Source organism: Neovison vison, chromosome 6, assembly GCF_020171115.1.
Source record: "Neovison vison isolate M4711 chromosome 6, ASM_NN_V1, whole genome shotgun sequence".
Classification (NCBI taxonomy): Eukaryota; Metazoa; Chordata; class Mammalia; order Carnivora; family Mustelidae; genus Neogale; species Neogale vison.
Window position 1 is genome coordinate 119946691 of NC_058096.1, and position 19394 is coordinate 119966084.

A 19394-nucleotide genomic window follows, 5' to 3' on the forward strand; every position below is an offset into this window, starting at 1 on the left:
CCTGGTTTGGCTTGTTGGGACTTGACTTCAGAGTCGTCAAATATTTGAGGCCCAAAGCTGCATGGAGAAGGGTTTTCTGTTGTCCCACAGCCCCTCGGCAGCTCCCCAGTTGCTTGCTTACTGCACTGGAGGGGGCCGGGGCTGTCCGTGCTCTGTCCGCTCTTCAGGGGGCTTGCACACTGTTTCTTGTTGATGTTGGCTACTCAGATGTTGTGGGAAGCTTCCTGCAGTGGCTCATGTCTCTGGTGGTGAGTCCTGTCCCTTTCCTGCCCTTGATCCCTGACTTTCTCTGCTTGAGCTTGGGTTTGGGGCACACTCAGCTTCAAGGACCTCTGGCTGGGCTTGGGAGCTCTTGCACCTGCAGGGTATCAGACGTACCCAGCGCAGCCAGGCTTATGGCAGATCTGGGGTCACGGGGGAGAGTTCAGAGCAGCGGGTACCCTTGCTGACCTTCTCAGCAAGCAGATACCATCACTTCCATGCCCTGGCACCGTGGGGGACAAGTTCTGCCTGCCGCACACACACACACGTCTCACCCGAAACCCAAGTCTTCAACAAAATAATACCCTACCTCTTCTTTGGAATACAGGGTCAGGTTGGAATACAGGTCTTCTTTGGAATACAGGGTCAGGTTGTATTTGGCTAGTGTATTGCTGCCACACAGAGCTGGGAGGGAAATAGCCCTTACTTTCTGAAGCAAAGCAGGGTCTCCGGCCTGGGTACCATGTTGCTGCTTGTAAAGACAGCACTGACCGTGCTTTTTGCTCTTTGTGTGTTTGCTTTATGGGAAGGTGTGATGTACAAGCTGCTGGAGATTCTAATACACCAGAGCTGTATTAGAAACCTACCCCAGAAGCATTCACCTCTGCAGCTCACTTTGAAATTCATTTTGGAAACTACTGATGGGGAGACAGAGGGGTGGGCGGGTGTGTGATAACCTGCTAACAGTGGAACGTGGGTGGCAAGTACGCAGACGTTCACTGTACAGTCCTCTCAACTTGGAAAATTAATTTTCATAATAAAGTTGTGTTTTGTGGGGGATTACCCCAACAGTGACCCATTTTTAATTGAAAACAGGCCCTTGACCAGTGTGGCCCCTGAAGCTGGAGAGGGAAGGGTGGTTTAATTGCATTAAATTTAACTGCATTTAATTCAGGAAGACTTCCCATGGGAGGTGGTTTCCTGCCTGCCCTGGCTCAGAACCCGTGTTCACTGGCTGGGTGACAGGAGGCTGTGCGGCCCCCTCCCGCCGTGTGTGAGCGCCCTCCAGCCCCCTGCCCTTGCCTGGGGTAACCCTGGGGCAGGGATGCTGCTCCTTCCTGCGCCTTATGTCCACATGCCAGCCTCCAGGCAGTTAAGGGGCACTCCCAGCCTCCTGCTGACCGGGGCCTGGCTCTCCTCACCTCGCCCAGAGAGCTGCCACATGCCTCGGTGCTGGCTGGGAGATGGGAGGGTTCTCTGTTGCTGCTGCAGCTCTGAGCCCCGGTGCAGGCGGACAGGCTGTCTGGCCCGGGAGGGTTGGGAGGCTCGGTCTCTCCAGATGGTCTCCTTCCTGCCTGCAGATTCTAGGCACTGAGGAGCAGACAGAGAGCAGAAGGGGGCAGGAAGTAAGTGGTCAGTGAGGAAGCTCTTTGGAATGAGGTCCTGACCTAAATTGGGTCACGCTCATTGCTGGGCTCACGGAAGGTGCCGAGATCCAACTACCTGGGTAACTGGCTCTGGTGTGGGAGTAAAATGCAAGGCCTGCACCTGTGAGATGCCCACAGCGCTTGTCTCCTGTAGGCGGAAGTGGGTGCTCAGTCATGCCAATTCTTGCAAGACAGCATCCGGAAGGAAAACATGCAATAATAGCATAAGGGAGAGTTCGTGAAGTGAGAGTTTGCAACGGAGAGTACTGCTTTCTGCCTGTGTGAGGCCAGAGGTTCGAGAGTCCACGGTCAGGCCCTTGGTCCCCTTGGACGTTGGCGTGTCCCGTGCTTTTCACCGAGTGACACGTTCAGTCACTCGGACTCACACACACTTATCCTTCAGGCTGAGGGAGCCTCTGCCCTTGGTGCCTGCAGAACTTCAGGGGAGGCCCGGCCCCTCCCGCCTTGCAGGCTGGGGCAAGGGTCCCTCCTGCAGAGGAGCAGGGTGCCCCTCAGCTGGCTGTCATCTCGGTATGGGCCTGCTCTGCCCTCTTTCCTCCCGAGAGGTGGTGGGCGCTGGAGGTCACACTCCCTGGTGCCAGTCCTGGCTCCCAGCCGCTGGCTCATGACCAGCAGGCCTTCGTCTCTGTGTCTCGGCTACATCAGCTGTGGAGGGAGGACACCAAGGGGCCCCACACGGCACAGCTGTCGGAACTGCTCGCGTTTGTGAAGGCTGATGGAAGTGGAGGGAGGGCTGTTCGGCTAGCCTCCGCGGCCCCCACACGTGCTCCAGGTATGGGGCCAGAGCGAGAATTTAGCCTCGCTGCCCACTGGGCCTGTAACAAATTACCACAGAGTGAGTGGCCTTTAACAACACAGGTTTATTCTCTTGAATTCTGGAGCTCTGAGTCTGCAATTGCTTCCACTGGGCTAGAGTCACGGTGCTGGCAGGGCTGGACTCCCTCGGGGCTCTGGGGGAGGATCCATTTCCTCGCCTTCTCCACCTTCTCGAGCTGCATTCCTCACAGTTCTGGGCTCTCCGGCCTCTTCCTCCATCTTCAAAGGCCGCAGCTAGCATCTGGCTTCTGTTGTCCCATTGCCACTGCCTTCTGTGATCAGATTCCCCTTTGTCTTCAACTCCTGTTGATCCTTGTGATGGCATCGGGGCCACCTCGAGAGTGCAGGAGACATGGTCATCTCGGAATCCAACATGGAGGCACATCTGCAGTCTCTTTTGCTGTGGGAGGTGATGTTCACGGGTTCTAGGGATTAGGACGTCGACCTATTTGGTGGCTGTTCTTTACATGACAGTTGAGACAGGAAGAAGCTCCCTGGGTCCTGGTCCTGTGGTGTCCCTTGGCCAAACTCTGAACCAGCGGGCAGCACTGTCCCAGGCCTGGCTGGGCCACACATGCTCCCTGGACCCCGGCTGCCGAAGCCTGTGGGCACTGGGCCCTGTGTGCCCAAACAGCGCTGCAGGACATCATCTGTGTCCCTGGCTCATGGCAGGGCCCAGGGGGTGGGTTTGGGGTTTGTGCAGGCAGGCGCTGACATGCTACGTGTTTCCCTTTAGGCCATGGCGAGTGTCACTGTGGAGAATGCAAGTGCCATGCCGGTTACATTGGGGACAACTGTAACTGCTCGACAGACATCAGCACATGCTTGGCCAAAGATGGCCAGATGTGCAGCGACCGTGGGCACTGTGTGTGTGGGCAGTGCCAGTGCACGGAGCCAGGAGCCTTTGGAGAGACATGTGAGAAGTGCCCGACCTGCCCAGACGCTTGCAGCACCAAGAGGTAAGGGCACCCTCACTCCCGCTTTCCCCCCTACCGACGAGGTCTGTCTTCCAGCCCGTCGGGCCCTGGGGCTGGCCAGCCTCTTCCTTCCATCCCCCACATCTTCCACTGCCTAGTCCTGCTGGGGAGCGAGACTCTTACGAACAAGAACAGTAACTCGGTGTTAACTACATCATATAGTAAGAGTGTTCTTGAAATGCTGGTTCCATGGGGATTTTGTAAAGAAATAAAAACAGGATAACAACAACAAAAAAGACTGCTATTCTGTTCCCAAATGTAGAAGTTACCAGATCACTGAGTTCAATTAAACCGGTTTTGGTACCAAAATCGTGTCTTCTCAGAGCCATTCGAGTGTTACTGAGTTTTTTAGAAGGGCCTTTAGAATACGCCTGGTTTTCCAACAAGTTTGATTCCTTCCTGACATTAACATTTCCCAAGTAATGTTTCACAGGATGCCCGTTTGGCAAATGCAGCTTTGAACAAAACATAATCAGAAGGTAGATTGGGTAGGAGGGCATGCGACCTAGATAAGGCTGCCGGCAACAAGCCACAGTGGCTTGTGAATTTTCTGCTCCATTTATAGAGATAATGGAACACGGGCCCTGTGCTGCTGCTGAATGCAGAGATTGTCCGGACAATGGGCCCCCCCGGCCCCTGCTGCCTTGGCCACAGGGTCACGTTCCCTAGGCTGACCTTCCAATGGCTGTGCCTTTCACAGTCTGCCAGAGTGTGAATGTGCAGGAATTAAAGGGATTGAGGAGCTATGCCATCAGGAAAGCAAGAATTTTGAATTTTACTAGAAAAAAAACAGCTGTGTCAGCACCATCCATGCTAAGGGGCCTCAAGTGAGGGAAATGGGCACAGATAATCAGAAACAAATAATAATACAGACATCGTCTCTCTTTGGCTGGGGAACGCAACTGTGCAGTTTTCTTTTGGCAGATTTCCCCTCCAAATGTCTGGCTTCGGCTGATAATGGAAGGAGTTCATGCTCTGTGAGCCTGCTGTGCTGCTGGGCAGCCCTCGCTCCGGAATGTTCTGGGTGGCAGAACCCCTGCTTGGACGTTTGCCTCCAATAATCCAGGCATGGGTAATTGAAAGCTGGCTGCAGATCGAGAGACAAGATAGACAGGGTCAGATTTATTTTGTGTAACTGGAGAAGTGCGGGGGAGAGTAAGGGAGAAGAAAAACAGATCTACTTTAGACCTGCTAGTTGTGGAGAAGTAACAGAAATCCCAACAGAAACCTCCCATGGGACAAGGGTAGGATCCTGGGATCTGGAGCCCAATGGCTGTGTCCCTCTGCGCCTGGAGCCACAGCCATGGGAGGGTGGGGGCAGGAGGGGCCCTCCCCCAGCTCCCTGCGGCAGAACTCTGTCAGGTGTGTGCTCCTTGTCCTTGGGACACCCGAGAGGAAGGGGGCGGGGCAAACGAGGACAACACACATGGAATCAATAGAAGTAGATAAAGCCCATTTCTTTCCTCTGGAGCCACAAGGCAGTATAGGTTTGCCAGAAGTCAATTAAAAGACCCAACAGCCTTCACTTTTGTCAAAATGGCACATCCCAAGCTGCAAATGTTTAAGACCTAGAAAACATAGCACTTGATAATTCCTTCTCCGTTAAGTAATACCAGAGCAACAGGGACAGCAGGGAGATACTGTAAGGAAGCCACTATTCCTTTATCTCTGGGCCGCACTGACCTTCTGTCTCTTTTTTCTGCCCAACTGCAACTGTTGTTTTAAACAAATTCCCTTTGATAGTGACTTGCAGCAGGCTGTTTTTCTACTTGCTGTTTTGCCAGGAACCACCAGGTTTTGAATGCCTTCTCTCTTCCCCCCTCCCTGCCCCGGGGTTTCAGAACAGCCAATCTCCACTTTCTAGCACTAACCAAACCTACCCTTCACCTTGGGTGAGGTCACACTCAGCCTCAGCTGATTTCAATTAACAGGCTCTAAGAGTCAAGTCTCTCTCAGCAACTTGTTTGTTTAAAAGGCCAGACTTATTTTAACACGTGACTACAGTATATCGCAAGTTTCAGCCCAGTGCGTGGAGCACACGAGTCAGACCAATCTGTCCACATGGTAATGAGGGAATGTTTCTCGGACGTGGCCCTGCGGTTTAAGGACAACTGGCATTGCAGCTGGAGGGCTCGGAGAACCCTCTCGGGGACGGAAGGTCGGCCGGGGGTCTTTGCAGTGTGTTCATTCAGGAGGCCGAGCTAAACGAGGCTTCCTGGCCCCCAGCCCAGCCTCAGTGGCCAGCCCTCTGGGACTCTGGCCTCAGGGGAAATGCAAACAGTACAACTTGTTTGTAACTCTGCAGGGTTTCCAGGAGGTCGTTCCTGGGAAAGTGAGGACTTGGGAGGAGGGGCTTACTGAGAAGCAGGGCCCCTGGGTGCTGGACCCGCTGCCTCCACTTCTCCTAGGCTCCCTCACCTCCCTGTAGGAGAAGAGGGTCCTGGAGAGGTTCTCTCCCACTCCCTTCCCCTGCCGTGCTGCTCCCGCCGCAGTTTCTCCCTTGGGAATGTAGTCACCGGCCTCAGTCTCAAGGAATTAAAAAAACAGATGATAACGAAGGCCGTGCACAGCGGTTGTACATTCTTCTGTGTTTTTGCCAGAGAACTTTCCGACATAGCCTCGTTGGTCCCCATGGGCCTGTGGGGTGAGCAAGGCGGCACGTCCTCCAGGTCTCTGCGGGGTCCCCGCCTGCCCTCTGCACTCTAGGCTCCTGGGCCCTCACCCAGACTCCTAAGGAAGCCTGTTTCTGGGGTGCTCACCTTCCTCACAGGCCACCAGGAACCATGGGCTCCCCCGCCAAGGCCCTGAGAATTCACTGTCAGCTGGTGGTTTTTCCCCAGACCACCCCTCCCTGGGGGTACGTTTGTGCTCCCCTGTCCCACCACCCCCCACCCCACCACCGCAGGCTTCACAGGCCCTTGGTCAAAGCTTCGCTGCTCTGGCCCTGCCTCCTCAGGAGTCGTCTGCTCCCACGGGTCGACCGGGAGTACCTGGAGCTGGGCTGGGCTCTGGGAAGGAGAACTGACCCTTACCTGAGCACTGTTGTTAAGCATTTTCACCCAAAGATAATACCTGATTTAAACTGTGCACCCAACACGGAGGAGAGGGGGCTCAAAGTGTCTCTCTTTCGCTCCTAACCTGATTTCTCCAGAAGGACCCTCTCGAAATGTAGGTTTCCTGGGAGGAGGCTGTGACCCTGTAGCCTCTACTGGAGGCTAGTGTAGACCAACTCAACAGGGTGTAGCCCAGCTCATAGGTGGGCTCCTCTGGCAGGGAGAGGGGGCTAGTTCCTGAGGGGCTCCGGGGCAGGGCTTTATCGCCCTCACTGTGAAGCCAGGCTGTGCCCCGGAGATGTGGATCTCACGGGTGTAGGCATGCTCTAGAAGCAGGATTTTCTAGAAAGGCCCATGGAGAGTCTAATACAGAGGAGGAGTTGAGGACCCTGCGATCGTGGGAGGGCAATGTGGGGCAGGAGGCACTGGCTGAGGGGGTGTGAGGACCCCTGTGCAAGGCCCAGAACACCATGTCTTACTCACTGTGATGTCTTCTGCTTGGGGCACATGCTTGCCAGCATCAGATGCAGCAGAGTGCAGTGGGTTGGGCTCCGGGTATCTGAACTTGAGAGATCTCCAACCTGCAACTCAACATGGAGGCCAGACATGCTTCTAAACTCACACGTGTTCCTCCGGCCACCCATGTGACAGCAGTCAGAGGCCAGCAGAAGCCCTTAGGTCAAAAATGTGAAGCTAGGACAAAGTTAGAGCCTCCAGGGCTGGCAGGAGGGCGGGCCACACACCCCAGGGAGCTCGGCTGCTGGTGGGGGGCTACTGCACATCCTCTAACACCTGCATTTATCCCCTCTTCTCCAAAGAGACTGCATCGAGTGCTTGCTGCTTCACTCGGGGGTCCCGGCTGAGAACCAGACCTGCCACAGCCTGTGCAAGGATGAGGTGGTCACGTGGGTGGACACCATCGGTGAGTGTGCCCCAGCGGCCCTGGGCTGCCATCCCCTTCTGTATCTTGGCGAACGCCTCAAGGCTTCCTCCCCCGGGGGTGATTCATTGGTGCCTGGTGGGGAGCAGGGCAGTTCTAGCCTTGGGTTAGGAACCACAGCGTCAGGGTCTGGGTGCTACTGGGGGTTCCCCAAGAGGACTTGGGCTGCCTTTGCTAGGGTGTAAGTTCCGGGCCCTCTGCAGGTATGACCTCCTTGTTCATCACTTTCTGTGCCATCCCTGGAGTCCGGCCCCTTCCCAGCCATATCTCTCAGGCTCTCTGAACGGTGGGTATGTCAGGACAAGCCATGTTAGCTGCTGTAACAGACACACCCCAGGCCTCAGTGACTTAACAGAATGTAAGTCTTTCACTGCGAGTCCACGGAAGACATTCCTGGTTGGCAAGGCCTTCTGTGAGGTCGTTCTGGGATGCAGACCCTCTCTGTATGAAGGTTCCACTCTCCTTGGGAAGGTCCTTGGGATCCCCTCCAGTCATTAGCTTGTGGGGGAAGACAGAGTGAGGGATCGCATGAGATGCTTCTGTGGGCTGGGCCTGGAAGTGATGCCTGGGGTTCCCACCTGCATGTCACTGGCCAGAACTCAGCCATCTGGCGTCATTGAAGCTGCAAGGGTCTCTGGGAAATGTAGTCAAGTCGTGTGCCGAGGAGGCAGGGAAACCGTGTTTGATGAACGACTACCGGGTCTCTCTGCCACATTTGGTCTCAGCCTGGTGCAGCTCTCACAATGCTGCAAGGCCTCAGCAGGGGCTGAGCTCTTATGTGGCCAGATGGCACCTGGGCCCACGTGCCGCCCTGGCTCTTGTCCCCGTGGCAGACATCCGTTCCTGCAGCTCTCACTGCACCTTGCTCTGTTCTCTGGCGCGGCAGCTCTCGTTTGAGGCTTCTTCTCATTTGAACCACTCCCATTTGACTCTGTCCATCCGTCCTTGTGCCTTTGCCTCTGGACAATGTCTACGAGTCCATTTCTGAGTGGGAGCCCACAGGACGCTCAGACAGGGGTGCACAGACCTCTGCTTTCCACCCTCTCTGGGCTGCCTCCGTCCCTTTCCCAACACAGCTGTTGCTGTCCTGGCTGAGAGTCTCTAAGGGTAAGAGATGCAGATCACGTCCCTTAGCCATGAGTGCATGTGGCTGACTCGGAAGCTGGTCTGAAACACTGTGATTACACAAACCAAAGCGGCCCTGTGTTGGAACCCTCATACGTTCTGGCCGCGATGTAAAATGGCGCACGACTTTGGAGAAGTCCAGCGGCTTCCCCCGGTTAAACTGTTACCACACAGCTCAGTGAGTCGCTCCTGGGTGTATGCATAGGAGAACAGACAACACATTAACCAAAACTTGGGCATGAATGCTCATAGCAGCATTATCCATAGTAGTCAGAAGTTTGAAACAGCCCAAGTGTCTGTGAACCGAGGGAAAGCTAATGGGGTACATCCATCCAGGGGAAGAAGGTGTGGGGCTCTGATACGTGCTACAGAGACGAATCTTCCAGGTATTATGCTGTGTGTGAGAAGCCAGACAGAAAAGGACATGTATCGTATGATTCCATTTATGTGAAATGTCCAAAATAGGCAAAAGCACAGAGACAGAAAGTAGGTCGGTGGCTGCTGGAGGCTGGGGAGAGACGGGGATTGAGACGGACTGCTAACAGCAAGAGCTTCTCTTGGAGGTGATAGAAATGTTCTGGAATCGGATGGTGAGAGTAGGGACACATCGTCAACCTATCAAATGACCGAGTTGTACCTAAAACAGTGGGGCGAGGGGACAAGACTGTACCTCGACAGGGGTTCTGCCTCTGAGGCCCCTGGCTGGCAGCCTCACTTGACCTCAGCTGCTACGGGCTCCTGGCTCCATCCTCCCATCTTGGCCCCCATGCACGGCCTCCCTCATTCCTGCCCCGTGGTTTCGATTGACCGCCGTGGCTATACCCTGGCTCACTGAGCACCGCTGTATGCTGGGGCTTGTGCTAGACCAGCGGGGCTCACCCCGTCTTTCTTCCACTGCATTTTTCTGCTTGCTGCGAAGGCTTGGCTCCCAGTGCAGTCTGCCCGTGCACCTGAAGCAGCAGTGGCCCCCACCCAGACACACAGGCAGGAAGGACCAGGCCCACCTTCCTGGGGCCCCTGCCTGACGCACCTGCTCTGGGGCGGTTGCGACTTCTCAGTAAAATCCTCCAGGAGAAGGTGTCCACTCGGGTGGACTGTGTATCCTTCCCTCTCCTGGCTTTTCTCACACACACGTGCACTCAGCCAGGCCCGGCTTACGGGTAGTGGGGCTGGGAGAATGGTCTAGGCCCTCACCTTTGACGACCACACTGACTGGTCTGGTTCCCGGTGAAAAGCCAGGGAGAGCAGTAGGGTTGCGAAGGCAAGAGCCGAAAGGCATCTCACGCAGCCGCCTCAGCCCACCGCAGTTGCTCAGGAGGCGCTGCTGAATGTCCCCTTTCCCTTCCCTATTCCCTTTCCCTCCTAGAAATCAGTCTGACCCTTGCCCACAGAAGCCTTGGAGTGCGGGTGATGCCTGGACAGGGGGCTGGGACTCTGTCGTGTCAGGGGAACAGCTGTGTGGGGCCAGGCGGGGGCTGCTCCCTGTGAAGGAGCCCGGCAAGTGGCGTCCAGACCCCCGTCCTGGCCTCCGGCGCTGGCCCGCGGCACCCTTGTCCGAACGTCCTCATCACCCCCTGTAGTTGCTGTGGGTTTCCGTCCTAGAACAGAGCCACAGACGCTTGGCCACTGCAGCAGGCTCCCAGCCAGGGGCACTCGACTGTGAGCTCTTGCTTGAGCTCACAGGGCATCGGGATGGCCCTTTCCTTTCTGTGTCCCCTTCACGTCCAGGGCAGTTCCATGGCCCAGCCTCAGCCCGGAGCAGCATACCAGTGCTCCCCCTGCTTCCTGTCCTGCCCACATGGGGGAGGTTGGCAGAGCCTCTCTCCCACTCCCCAGAGACTGCTCGCGCCCCAGGGGATTCATGGCCTCGGAGCAACCCACACTCCTCGCTGGGGCTGCATCCTAGATGGGAGACACCCCAGCTCCTCGTAAAGGCCCAGCCTCCCCTTTATGTCTCTCGGCACCCACATGCTTAACCGAGGTGCTCGGCTCCCTGCCCTCGGTCAGCACACTGGGTCGCTCAGAGCAGACACTTGTGCCCTGTTTTCTTCCAGTAAAAGATGACCAAGAGGCTGTGCTTTGTTTCTACAAAACTGCCAAGGACTGTGTCATGATGTTCACCTACATGGAGCTCGCCAGCGGCAAGTCCAACCTGACCGTCCTCAGGGAGCCAGGTGGGTCTGACCGGCGGGGAAGCTCGGCTTCTAACTCCTTTCCCTGCTCTGGGCTTGTCGCCCTCTGCCCTCCCTGCCTCTCCAGACCGCCCAGAGAGGACGGTCACGATTTCTCATAAAGACCGGGGGCTAAGGCCACCCCTACCCAGCTCCCAAAGTTTGGCAGAGAGGAAGGCCTGCGCCTGGGGACCCGCTGTGGTTGGGGCTCAAGGTCACGGTGTGGAGGCACGGGAGCTAGAGTGCCTCATCTTGGAGGAGCCGGAGCGTTGGAAGAAGAAGAGGCCATGGCACACATTCCACCAGAGGTGGGGGGCGGGGCGGGTGTAGCCGGTCAGGGCTGGGTGGGCCGCACTTGCCTCAGGGAGCTCTCGAGTCCACAGCCTGCCGCCACACTTTGCCGTCCAAGACCCGCCATCAGAGCTCTGGGTTACATGGCCTGCTCTGCTCCAGGGCCCCTAAGGAGGCCCAGCCTTTGTTGAAACAATGATAATTCTGCCTCCTGCTTTGGACCCAGGGACCAATGGCCTCTTGTTTTGGAGTAATCAGGGATTCTAGTATGACCCCTTTTATTCTTCTCTGGGAGGGGGGCAGGGGTGAGGAGAGAAAAAGCTGCTCCCTTCAATTTACAGCATGGCAAACTGTTTTTCCAAATTGAGCCACGCCACATAATGTGGCTTCTCAGGGCCAGCAGCAGAGGAAATGCTGTGCCCAAGATGCAGGCCTGCAAGAATGAGGCTTTGTCTTCAAGCGCTGCCTTTGCGGTCCTTTGAAAATAAGCACATTCGCTGCGAAGGGCCACCCTAAGGGCTTACAACTGTTGGCTGGCCTGCCGCCCGGCCCTCGTGGATGCAGCTTCGTGCAGTCTGCCGCCTGCCGGGTCTGCTCTGAAACCATTCACAGGAAGGCCGGGACCGGTCCAGTCTCGAGAGTGGAGACCGGGCTAGGCCAGGCCTGGGCACTCAGGCCGGGGGGGAGATGCTGCTGAGCACAGGGGGCACGGCCTGTGGGAGCGAGGGGGCTAGGCCTGAGATGGGGATGGGAGTGGGGTGGCATGTGTGGCCATGCTTTGCTGGTGGCTCTGCTCACCCTGCTTCCTGGTCCCCTCCAGAGTGTGGAACTGCCCCCGATGCCACAACCATCCTCCTGGCCGTGGTGGGCAGTATCCTCCTGATTGGGATTGCGCTCCTGGCCATCTGGAAGCTACTTGTCACTATCCATGACCGGAGAGAGTTTGCAAAGTTCCAGAGCGAGCGGTCCAGGGCCCGCTATGAGATGGTAAGCCAGCGGGATGTTAGTAGTAGAGAAAAAGTCGAGCTTCGAGGTCTGGTTGAGGTCACACAAGCTTTAAAGCCCCCGTCTTTGGCATTCAAATCAAAGAAACAACACCTGGGAGGCGGTGTGTGGCTAGGTCGGGATGGTGAGAACACACAACCCTGGAGCGCTGGGGGCCCTGTGCACAGCCCCACAGCAGACCCAGCTTAGGGCCCTCGATAGAGCAGAGGCAGAGGCGTGGCGCAGCCTCGGCAGGAAGAAGCTGGATGGTCCTTGAGAGACGGCTGACTCAGTAAAGGACCTCAAGTCCTTGGAGTCCCCTACGGCGTCTGTTGTGCCAGTCTCGTCTCCCCAGGCGGATGCGCTTTCCCATAGAACTGAGTGCAGTGAGCATCCCTGGACCCCTAGTCGGTCTCTGTTTAAATTGGAAGGGGCTTCAGAGATCATCTGGTCCGGCCCCTCGTTTCAGAGATAAAGAGCAGAAGCTCTGAGACCTGGAGGGTCTTTTCCAGGGCGCAATGGTCAGTGGCCACCCAGGGCTGTCCCCACCTGCATGCTCAGGATGCCGCCTTCCAGGGTGATGGATTGAAGAAGGGTCTTGAACCCTGAATATGTGTGTGCGAATGAATGGACACCCATGTCCTCTTGCCTTCTGTGTTCTCTAGGCTTCCAACCCTCTGTACAGAAAGCCCATCTCCACACACACTGTGGATTTCACCTTCAACAAGTTCAACAAATCCTACAATGGCACAGTGGACTGACGGCTCCTCAGAGGGCCAGAGGGGGCTGATGAGAAGTCAGACTGATTGGCCTTGGACAGCCACCCCACTGGATCACGGCCCCCTGGAGGGACAAGCACAGACAGTTTCCCGGGAGCCTGGGCCGGGAGCCCACTCCCTGCACAGGAAGGTGGCCAGTGTGCTGCCCAGCCGCCCGGCCATGGCCACAACAGGCAGCCACCCCTCCACGCCCAGGAAAAGGCCCGGGACCTTGGCGCTTTCAGCTTTCTGCACCACAGCGAGCTCACCATCTCTGGGCACAGCTGGGGGCCTAGGCCACCTCTCCCTTCCGGGAGGGCTGATCCTCCAGCCCAGCCAGAGGAGAAGGCTCTTGGGAGCATTGGAGTGTGCAAAACCAACACACGCTCTGGCTTTTCTCGTGTTGATCATTTTTATATGAAATAAAAAGATCATGCATTTATGGTATAGTTCTCATTGCCGCGAACTGTCTGCCTGATCTATCCTTGCACAGGGGTCTTGGTGGTGGGATTATCGAGATGCCTGCTGAAGGCACAGAGTTGCAAATGTCAGTTTTCTAATTCTGTCCGTGTTCGTTTAGTACTTTTGTAATGAAAGGGGGAAAGTTTGGGATTGAAAGTAAAGATGAAAACCAAAAGATTTTGTGTTTGCCTGACATTCTCTGTGATGCCCGTATTCCTATCTGAAGTGGTCTTAAGTGGTATCCCGGTGGTGGTTGAAAAGGCTGTGTCCTTCCTCAGGGGACCCAACACAAGCCAGTCCACTGTTCTAGACCAGCGCTCTTCAAACAGGGCTCAGTGGGATGCTCAAGGAGGGGCTAAGCTTGTGCCTTGGGACCCTCCCAGCTCTGGTGTAAAGAAAGAGCTCCACACTAGAAACTGTGAAAACCACCCCACCAGCCTGCCTGCCCTGTTCCAAGGTCCCGAGGCTGGAAATGGATTGTACGCATGAAGAAAGGTCAAGATGCAACTTCCACCCACTTTCCACATAGAGAGCAGTTCCTTCCAGTGCCTTCCCCAATCAACTCCCATCTTCCAGCTAGGCCCAGAGCACAAAAACCATTTTAGTGTGTTTCCCTACAGGTCCCTTTAGGGCTCTTAGGTTCCCCTATCTGAGATGGAAGGGACCAGACAAATGCTCTGATCCTGTCCTCCTGTCGCCATTCACCCACCCAAAGGTCAGGACATTAGCTAATGACAAGCCGGTCCTGAGGCCCAGGTTTCACCCCCGCCTGAGGGCTGGCCCTCTAATACTCGCTGGCTCTGATAAAATCTGTCACTAATCTAGTTTTCTGCCCTTTGCACCAGGTCTAGGATGCTAGGCCTTCATTCCAAATGTATCTGTCCCCGGCTTTGGACTGATGTCCCTTCCTTCCTTTGGGCAAATACCGAGACCAGTGCCTGTCAGTAAATAAGGCCTCTCACCTGGGGCAAATACAGACGGATTCTGAGTTTCCTCTGTCCTGTGTAATTAGGATGAAACCAAGACCTCGTGACCTCGTGCAGCTGCCTTAAAACCTTCATTGTAATAAAGCCAAATGTAAGTAAATATATAAAAGAGATAAAAAGGTGACTTAGAGACTTAATTAAAAATGCGGTTTTGAAAGAAACTGGATTTGTCTTCTGTTTTTGGGTTTCCTGGAGACAAATCATTAACTTGTTTGCAGGCATATTTTCTATCAGGCAGCTCTGTGAGGGCACTCAGTACCCGAGCCGCGGGCTCTGAAGGATTCTTGGTCCCTGCCTTGAAGGATTCTTGGTCCCTGCCGTCCACCCGACAGAAGTTCGGATGAATTCATCTGTGACGTGCACCGCGCCCCCAACCAGCTGCTCACAGTGCCCTGCTGCCCTCTGCTGGAAGCTCCGGGGACTAGCTGTTGCGAGACTTGCCTCCTGAGATTCTGACCCAACCTGTTCCTCTCTTCCCTTCCTGAGCCTTTTGTCCATGCTAGCACCCCCTCCCTCTCCCAACACACCCCCATCACCACCAGCACTCCTCCATGGACCCCAGTAACGGAGCAGGAGCTGGAGGTGAACTGCGGGCTGCTGCTGCCCCTCGGAACAATTTGTTACTTAAACTGTTACCCCTGGAGGATTTTACTAGTTACCAATCACATTTAGATATGGCCTTAAGAAATACATATACTGACAACAGGTCTTTGGGGAGAAGGACGATGTACGACCGAGAAGCTGGGCAGCTGGGGATGCGCGGCTCGCTCAGGGCGGAGCGCCGTCTGCTTCAGGGAAGCCAAGCACCCAGGAACGCCCGGTGGAACGAAAACCGCCTGCTTCCCTTTTTCATTGTCTCTCCTTTCTCTTCCCAGAAGTGCCCGTTGTTAGTTAGATGAGTCCTTTGAATGTGCTTGTTTAACTATAAACTTTATCCTCCTCCTTGCCTGTCTGCAAGACGGGATTAACGTTTGACCTTCATCAATCCTTCTGTTGGCTGTTGTTTCTATCTAATAAAAGTGAGACTGTGGAGTTGCTCGTGGCCTCAGTCCTTTTCGACTATTGTCCTCTGCTCCCAGTCTCTTGCAGCTGACTTGTTTGTGCCTGATTCTTCTTTCGTCACCAACTGTAAACGGCAAGTGGCGCCCGAACAGGGACGGGGCCAGACCAGACCCGATCTGATTAGAAATAAAACAGGAGAAGCAGCCCCAACGTGAGGTTTACACGGCCGTGCCTTTTTCCGCTGGTGAGTTGTGGGCAATTATCGCAGGGTATGGGTAGTCTAGAGAGCACAAACGATTATCGCCATTATGTGTGTTTATTGAGAAGGTTCCTGAAGGCGGGAGGAGCAAAAGTCAGCGAGGGCCAACTTAACGGAGCTTTTAAAGGTAATTAAAGAACATTGCTCCTGGTTCTCTGTATTAGGGACTTGAGATTTACAAAACATGGGAAAAAGTAGGTCACGAGTTAAAACTTTCTTAGCTAAAGGAAAGCAAATTCCAGTCACTATATGGCCTACTTGGACCCTCATTTGCTCCGTTTTGGAGCCTTTACAAACCCCTGATTGAGAGAGCGATAATGAATGTTCAGGAGAAACTAAAACAGGAACCTGATCATGCCATCCAGGAAGAGAAAGAAACTATTAAGGCCACCAGGAAGGAATACAGAAAGGAGGAAACTCCTCCTCCGGTAACAGAACAAAAGGTGCCCATGTCACTGTTGCCATCGCCTCCTCCATTCTATAAGAAGGCACCAGTTAATAAAAAAGATAAAAAGTACATGTTATCGCCTGTTCAGAAAGGTCTCCTTGAAGCACAGTGAGCGGGAGACCTAGATGCCTTGCATTTTAATTTGCTGGTTATTATTACAGAGCATGTTGCTCCAGGACATGATCCTAACAACCCTAATGTCTATGAGGCCAAGGATGAGCAATTTCCCTTCAAATTGTTGAAGGAACTAAAACAGGCAGTACAGAACTTTGGAGCTAATTCTCCATTTACAACGAGAATTATTCAAGGCATCACAGAAGGCAGTCGACTTACTCCGACGGATTGGTCATTGCTAGCAAGAACAGTTCTATCTCCAAGTGAGTTCTTGCAGTTCAAAACATGGTGGCAAGATCATGCAGAAATAGCAGCTGCCCATAATAGAGCTTATAACATTCCTATTTCCATAGAACAGTTCATGGGTCTCGGACCATGGGCCCAGGTTCAAGACCAGGTATTAATGAATGATCAAGCTGTTGAACAGCTCCGGCGTTGCCATTTGAGAGCATGGGAGAGAATAGAATCTCAGGGAGATAAGTGCTCTTTTCAGAAAGTGGTACAGGGTCCAAGAGAGCCCTATACTGATTTTATTGCAAGATTACAAGAGGCTGTCAGAAGACAGATAATTAATATTGAGGCTGTGGATACCATTATGCAACTGTTGGCTTATGAGAATGCTAATTCTGATTGTAAGAAGTTGCTAGCAACCTTTAAAGGCAAGGGAACATTGACAGACTATATTAAGCTCTGTCAAGGAGTAGGAACAGAGACCTATAGAGCTGATTTGTTAGCTCAAGCAATGGCTGCTCTGACCACAGGAAAACTTAAAGGACAGTGTTTCAACTGTGGGCAAGCAGGACATACTAAAGCTCAATGTAGGCGAAGAGGACAATTCCTTTGCAAAACGTAAGAAAACACCTGGTCTCTGTCCCAGATGTAAAAAGGGAAACCATTGGGTGAGTCAGTGTCATTCTTGAGTTAGCAAGGATGGATACCCCCTTCAGGGAAACTTATTTTGGGGCAAGCCCTCAGCCACGAAAAACAAGGGGGCCAATTCTGCCCAAACACCCAGCTTTTGAACAAATGTACCATTTTAAATTTATTACATGCCACGCTTGGTAGTGCTGGATTGGATCTTCCCATTCCCAGAGATCATCTTCTAATGCCTACCAAGCTTCCCATTAAAATTCCAGTTAACATTTATGGCTCTCTACCAAAGGGGACCACTGGGTTACTTTTGGGAAGATGAAGCCTTACTTTAAAAGGAGTGCTAGTTCATACTAGTGTTATTCACATTATACTGGTGACATTTCAGTGATGTTAACTATTGGAGCGCCATATATCGTTTTCAAAAAGGAGACTGCATTGCTCAGTTGTTTTTACCCTATCTCCGGGGTCAGTCTAAAAAGAAACAAATTCCGATGGGTTTGGGAGTACTGGAAAGGTTGGAGCATACCTGACTGAGAAAGTTTATCAAGATAGACCAATTTGTCATCTTAAAATACAAGGAAAGGAATTTTCAGGTTTAATTGATACTGGAGCTGATGTGTCCATCATAAGCTCATTACATTGGCCTAAGAAATGGCCATGCAATTCCTTTCCTGTTTACTATTACAGGATTAGGACAGGCTGGCAATGTGCGTCAAAGTGCCAATATTCTTCTCTGTGAAGGCCCCGAGGGTCAAAAGGGTTATCTACAGCCATATATTGTAGACTTACCCATTAACCTTTGGGGGCGAGACTTACATGTCAGTGGGAAGCCTCTCTGGTTCTACCTTCCCCTAAGGAGGACTCCCAGATTTTTCACTGGGGGCCACTGCTCCTAAACCCATTAAGTTAAATTGGAAGGATGACAACAAACCAGTTTGGGTGGAGCAGTGGCCCTTAACACAAGAGAAATTACTTATTTTGCAAGCCTTAGTGGAGGAACAGATAGAAAAAGGACCTATTGAAGAATCTCATAGTCCTTGGAATTCACCAGTTTTTGTTATTAAGGAAAAAATCAGAGAAATGGAGACTTTTAACAGACCTACGTGCGGTTAATTCTGTTATCCAACCCATGGGGGGTCTCCAACCTGGATTGCCTTCGCCTAATCTAGTCCCACGCGAATGGCCAATAGTTATCATAGATTTACAGGATTGCTTTTATACTATACCACTTGCTAAGGAAGACTGTCCTCGTTTTGCTTTTACTATTCCAGTGTAAATTTAAAAGAACCAGCCAAACGATATCAATGGAAAGTTCTTCCACAAGGAATGTTGAATAGCCCCACTATCAGGAGTATGTGGCAAAAGTTATACAGCCAGTTAGGGATCAATTTCCAGAAGTTTATCTTACTTATTATATGGATGATATATTATATGCAGCCTCTGATAATGTGCAATTGCAGTATGCATTTAGAATGCTTCAAATGCAATTTGAGAAATATAAACTAATTATAGCTCCAGAAAAAATACAAGTTACCACACCTTTCTCGTATTTGGGGTTCATTATGGATAGGACCTCAGTTAAACCCCCAAAAGTTCAAATCCGTAGAGATAAAATTACAACCTTAAATGATTTGCAAAAGTTACTGGGAGGCATTAATTAGATAAGACCTAAAATTGGAATTCCCACATATGCCTTACAGCATCTTTTTGTCTCTTTAAAGGGGGATCCTAATTTAAACAGCCCCAGGACCCTCTCCAGAGAGGCTTTAAAAGAACTGCAGTTTGTTGAAAACCAGATTCACTCAATGCAAATGGGTAGAGTCCAACCTGGAATACTGTTAGATCTTCTCATTTTTCATACCCCACATACACCCACTGGATTAATTATCCAGGAGAAATTGATCGTAGAATGGATCTTGCTCCCAAATAATACTGTTAAAACACTCATTACCTATATAGATCATAATTGGCAGTATTACTCAATTAGGAAGGAAAAGAACTCAGCAAATACAGGGGTATGATCCACAGGTTATTGTTCTACCTTTAAATAAGGCACAAATTGAAACTGCATTCCAAAATAATTTAAACTGGCAAATTTCTCTTAGTGGCTTTACTGGAGACATTTCTTCTGTTTATCCCTCTTGACCTATTGTCTCCTTGTTAAAACATACTGCTTTTGTGCTTCCCAAAATTAACTTCTAAAAATCCTATAACAGATGCCCCTACTTACTTTTCTGTTGGCTCTGTTAAAGGTAAAGCTTGTTACTATGGTCCTACTTAAAAGTCATACCTACTACTGGTCTCTCAGCGCAAAAATCAGAATTAATGGCAGTTACTGCATTGTTTCAAGATATTTCTTCTGCATTTAATCTGCTATCTGATTCGTTATATACCGTGTATGTTTTGCAGCATATTGAAACTGCTACTATTTCTACTTCTGATGTCTCCCTTCATTCATTATTTTATCATTTGCAATCCCTTATTCA

At 52.4% G+C, this 19394-nt stretch overlaps 1 protein-coding gene across 1 annotated transcript in view; it reads left to right on the forward strand.

The window, feature by feature from the left end:
- Positions 1–13403, forward strand: part of ITGB5 (integrin subunit beta 5) — a 114003-nt gene extending 100600 nt beyond the window's left edge. The window contains exons 11-15 of the mRNA XM_044252152.1: positions 3202–3424; positions 7314–7417; positions 10615–10734; positions 11843–12009; positions 12672–13403. Of these exons, the coding sequence (XP_044108087.1) occupies positions 3202–3424; positions 7314–7417; positions 10615–10734; positions 11843–12009; positions 12672–12767 (710 nt within the window). The 3' untranslated portion in view covers positions 12768–13403. The remainder of the gene's footprint in view (positions 1–3201; positions 3425–7313; positions 7418–10614; positions 10735–11842; positions 12010–12671) is intronic.
- The last annotated feature ends 5991 nt before the right edge of the window (positions 13404–19394 follow it).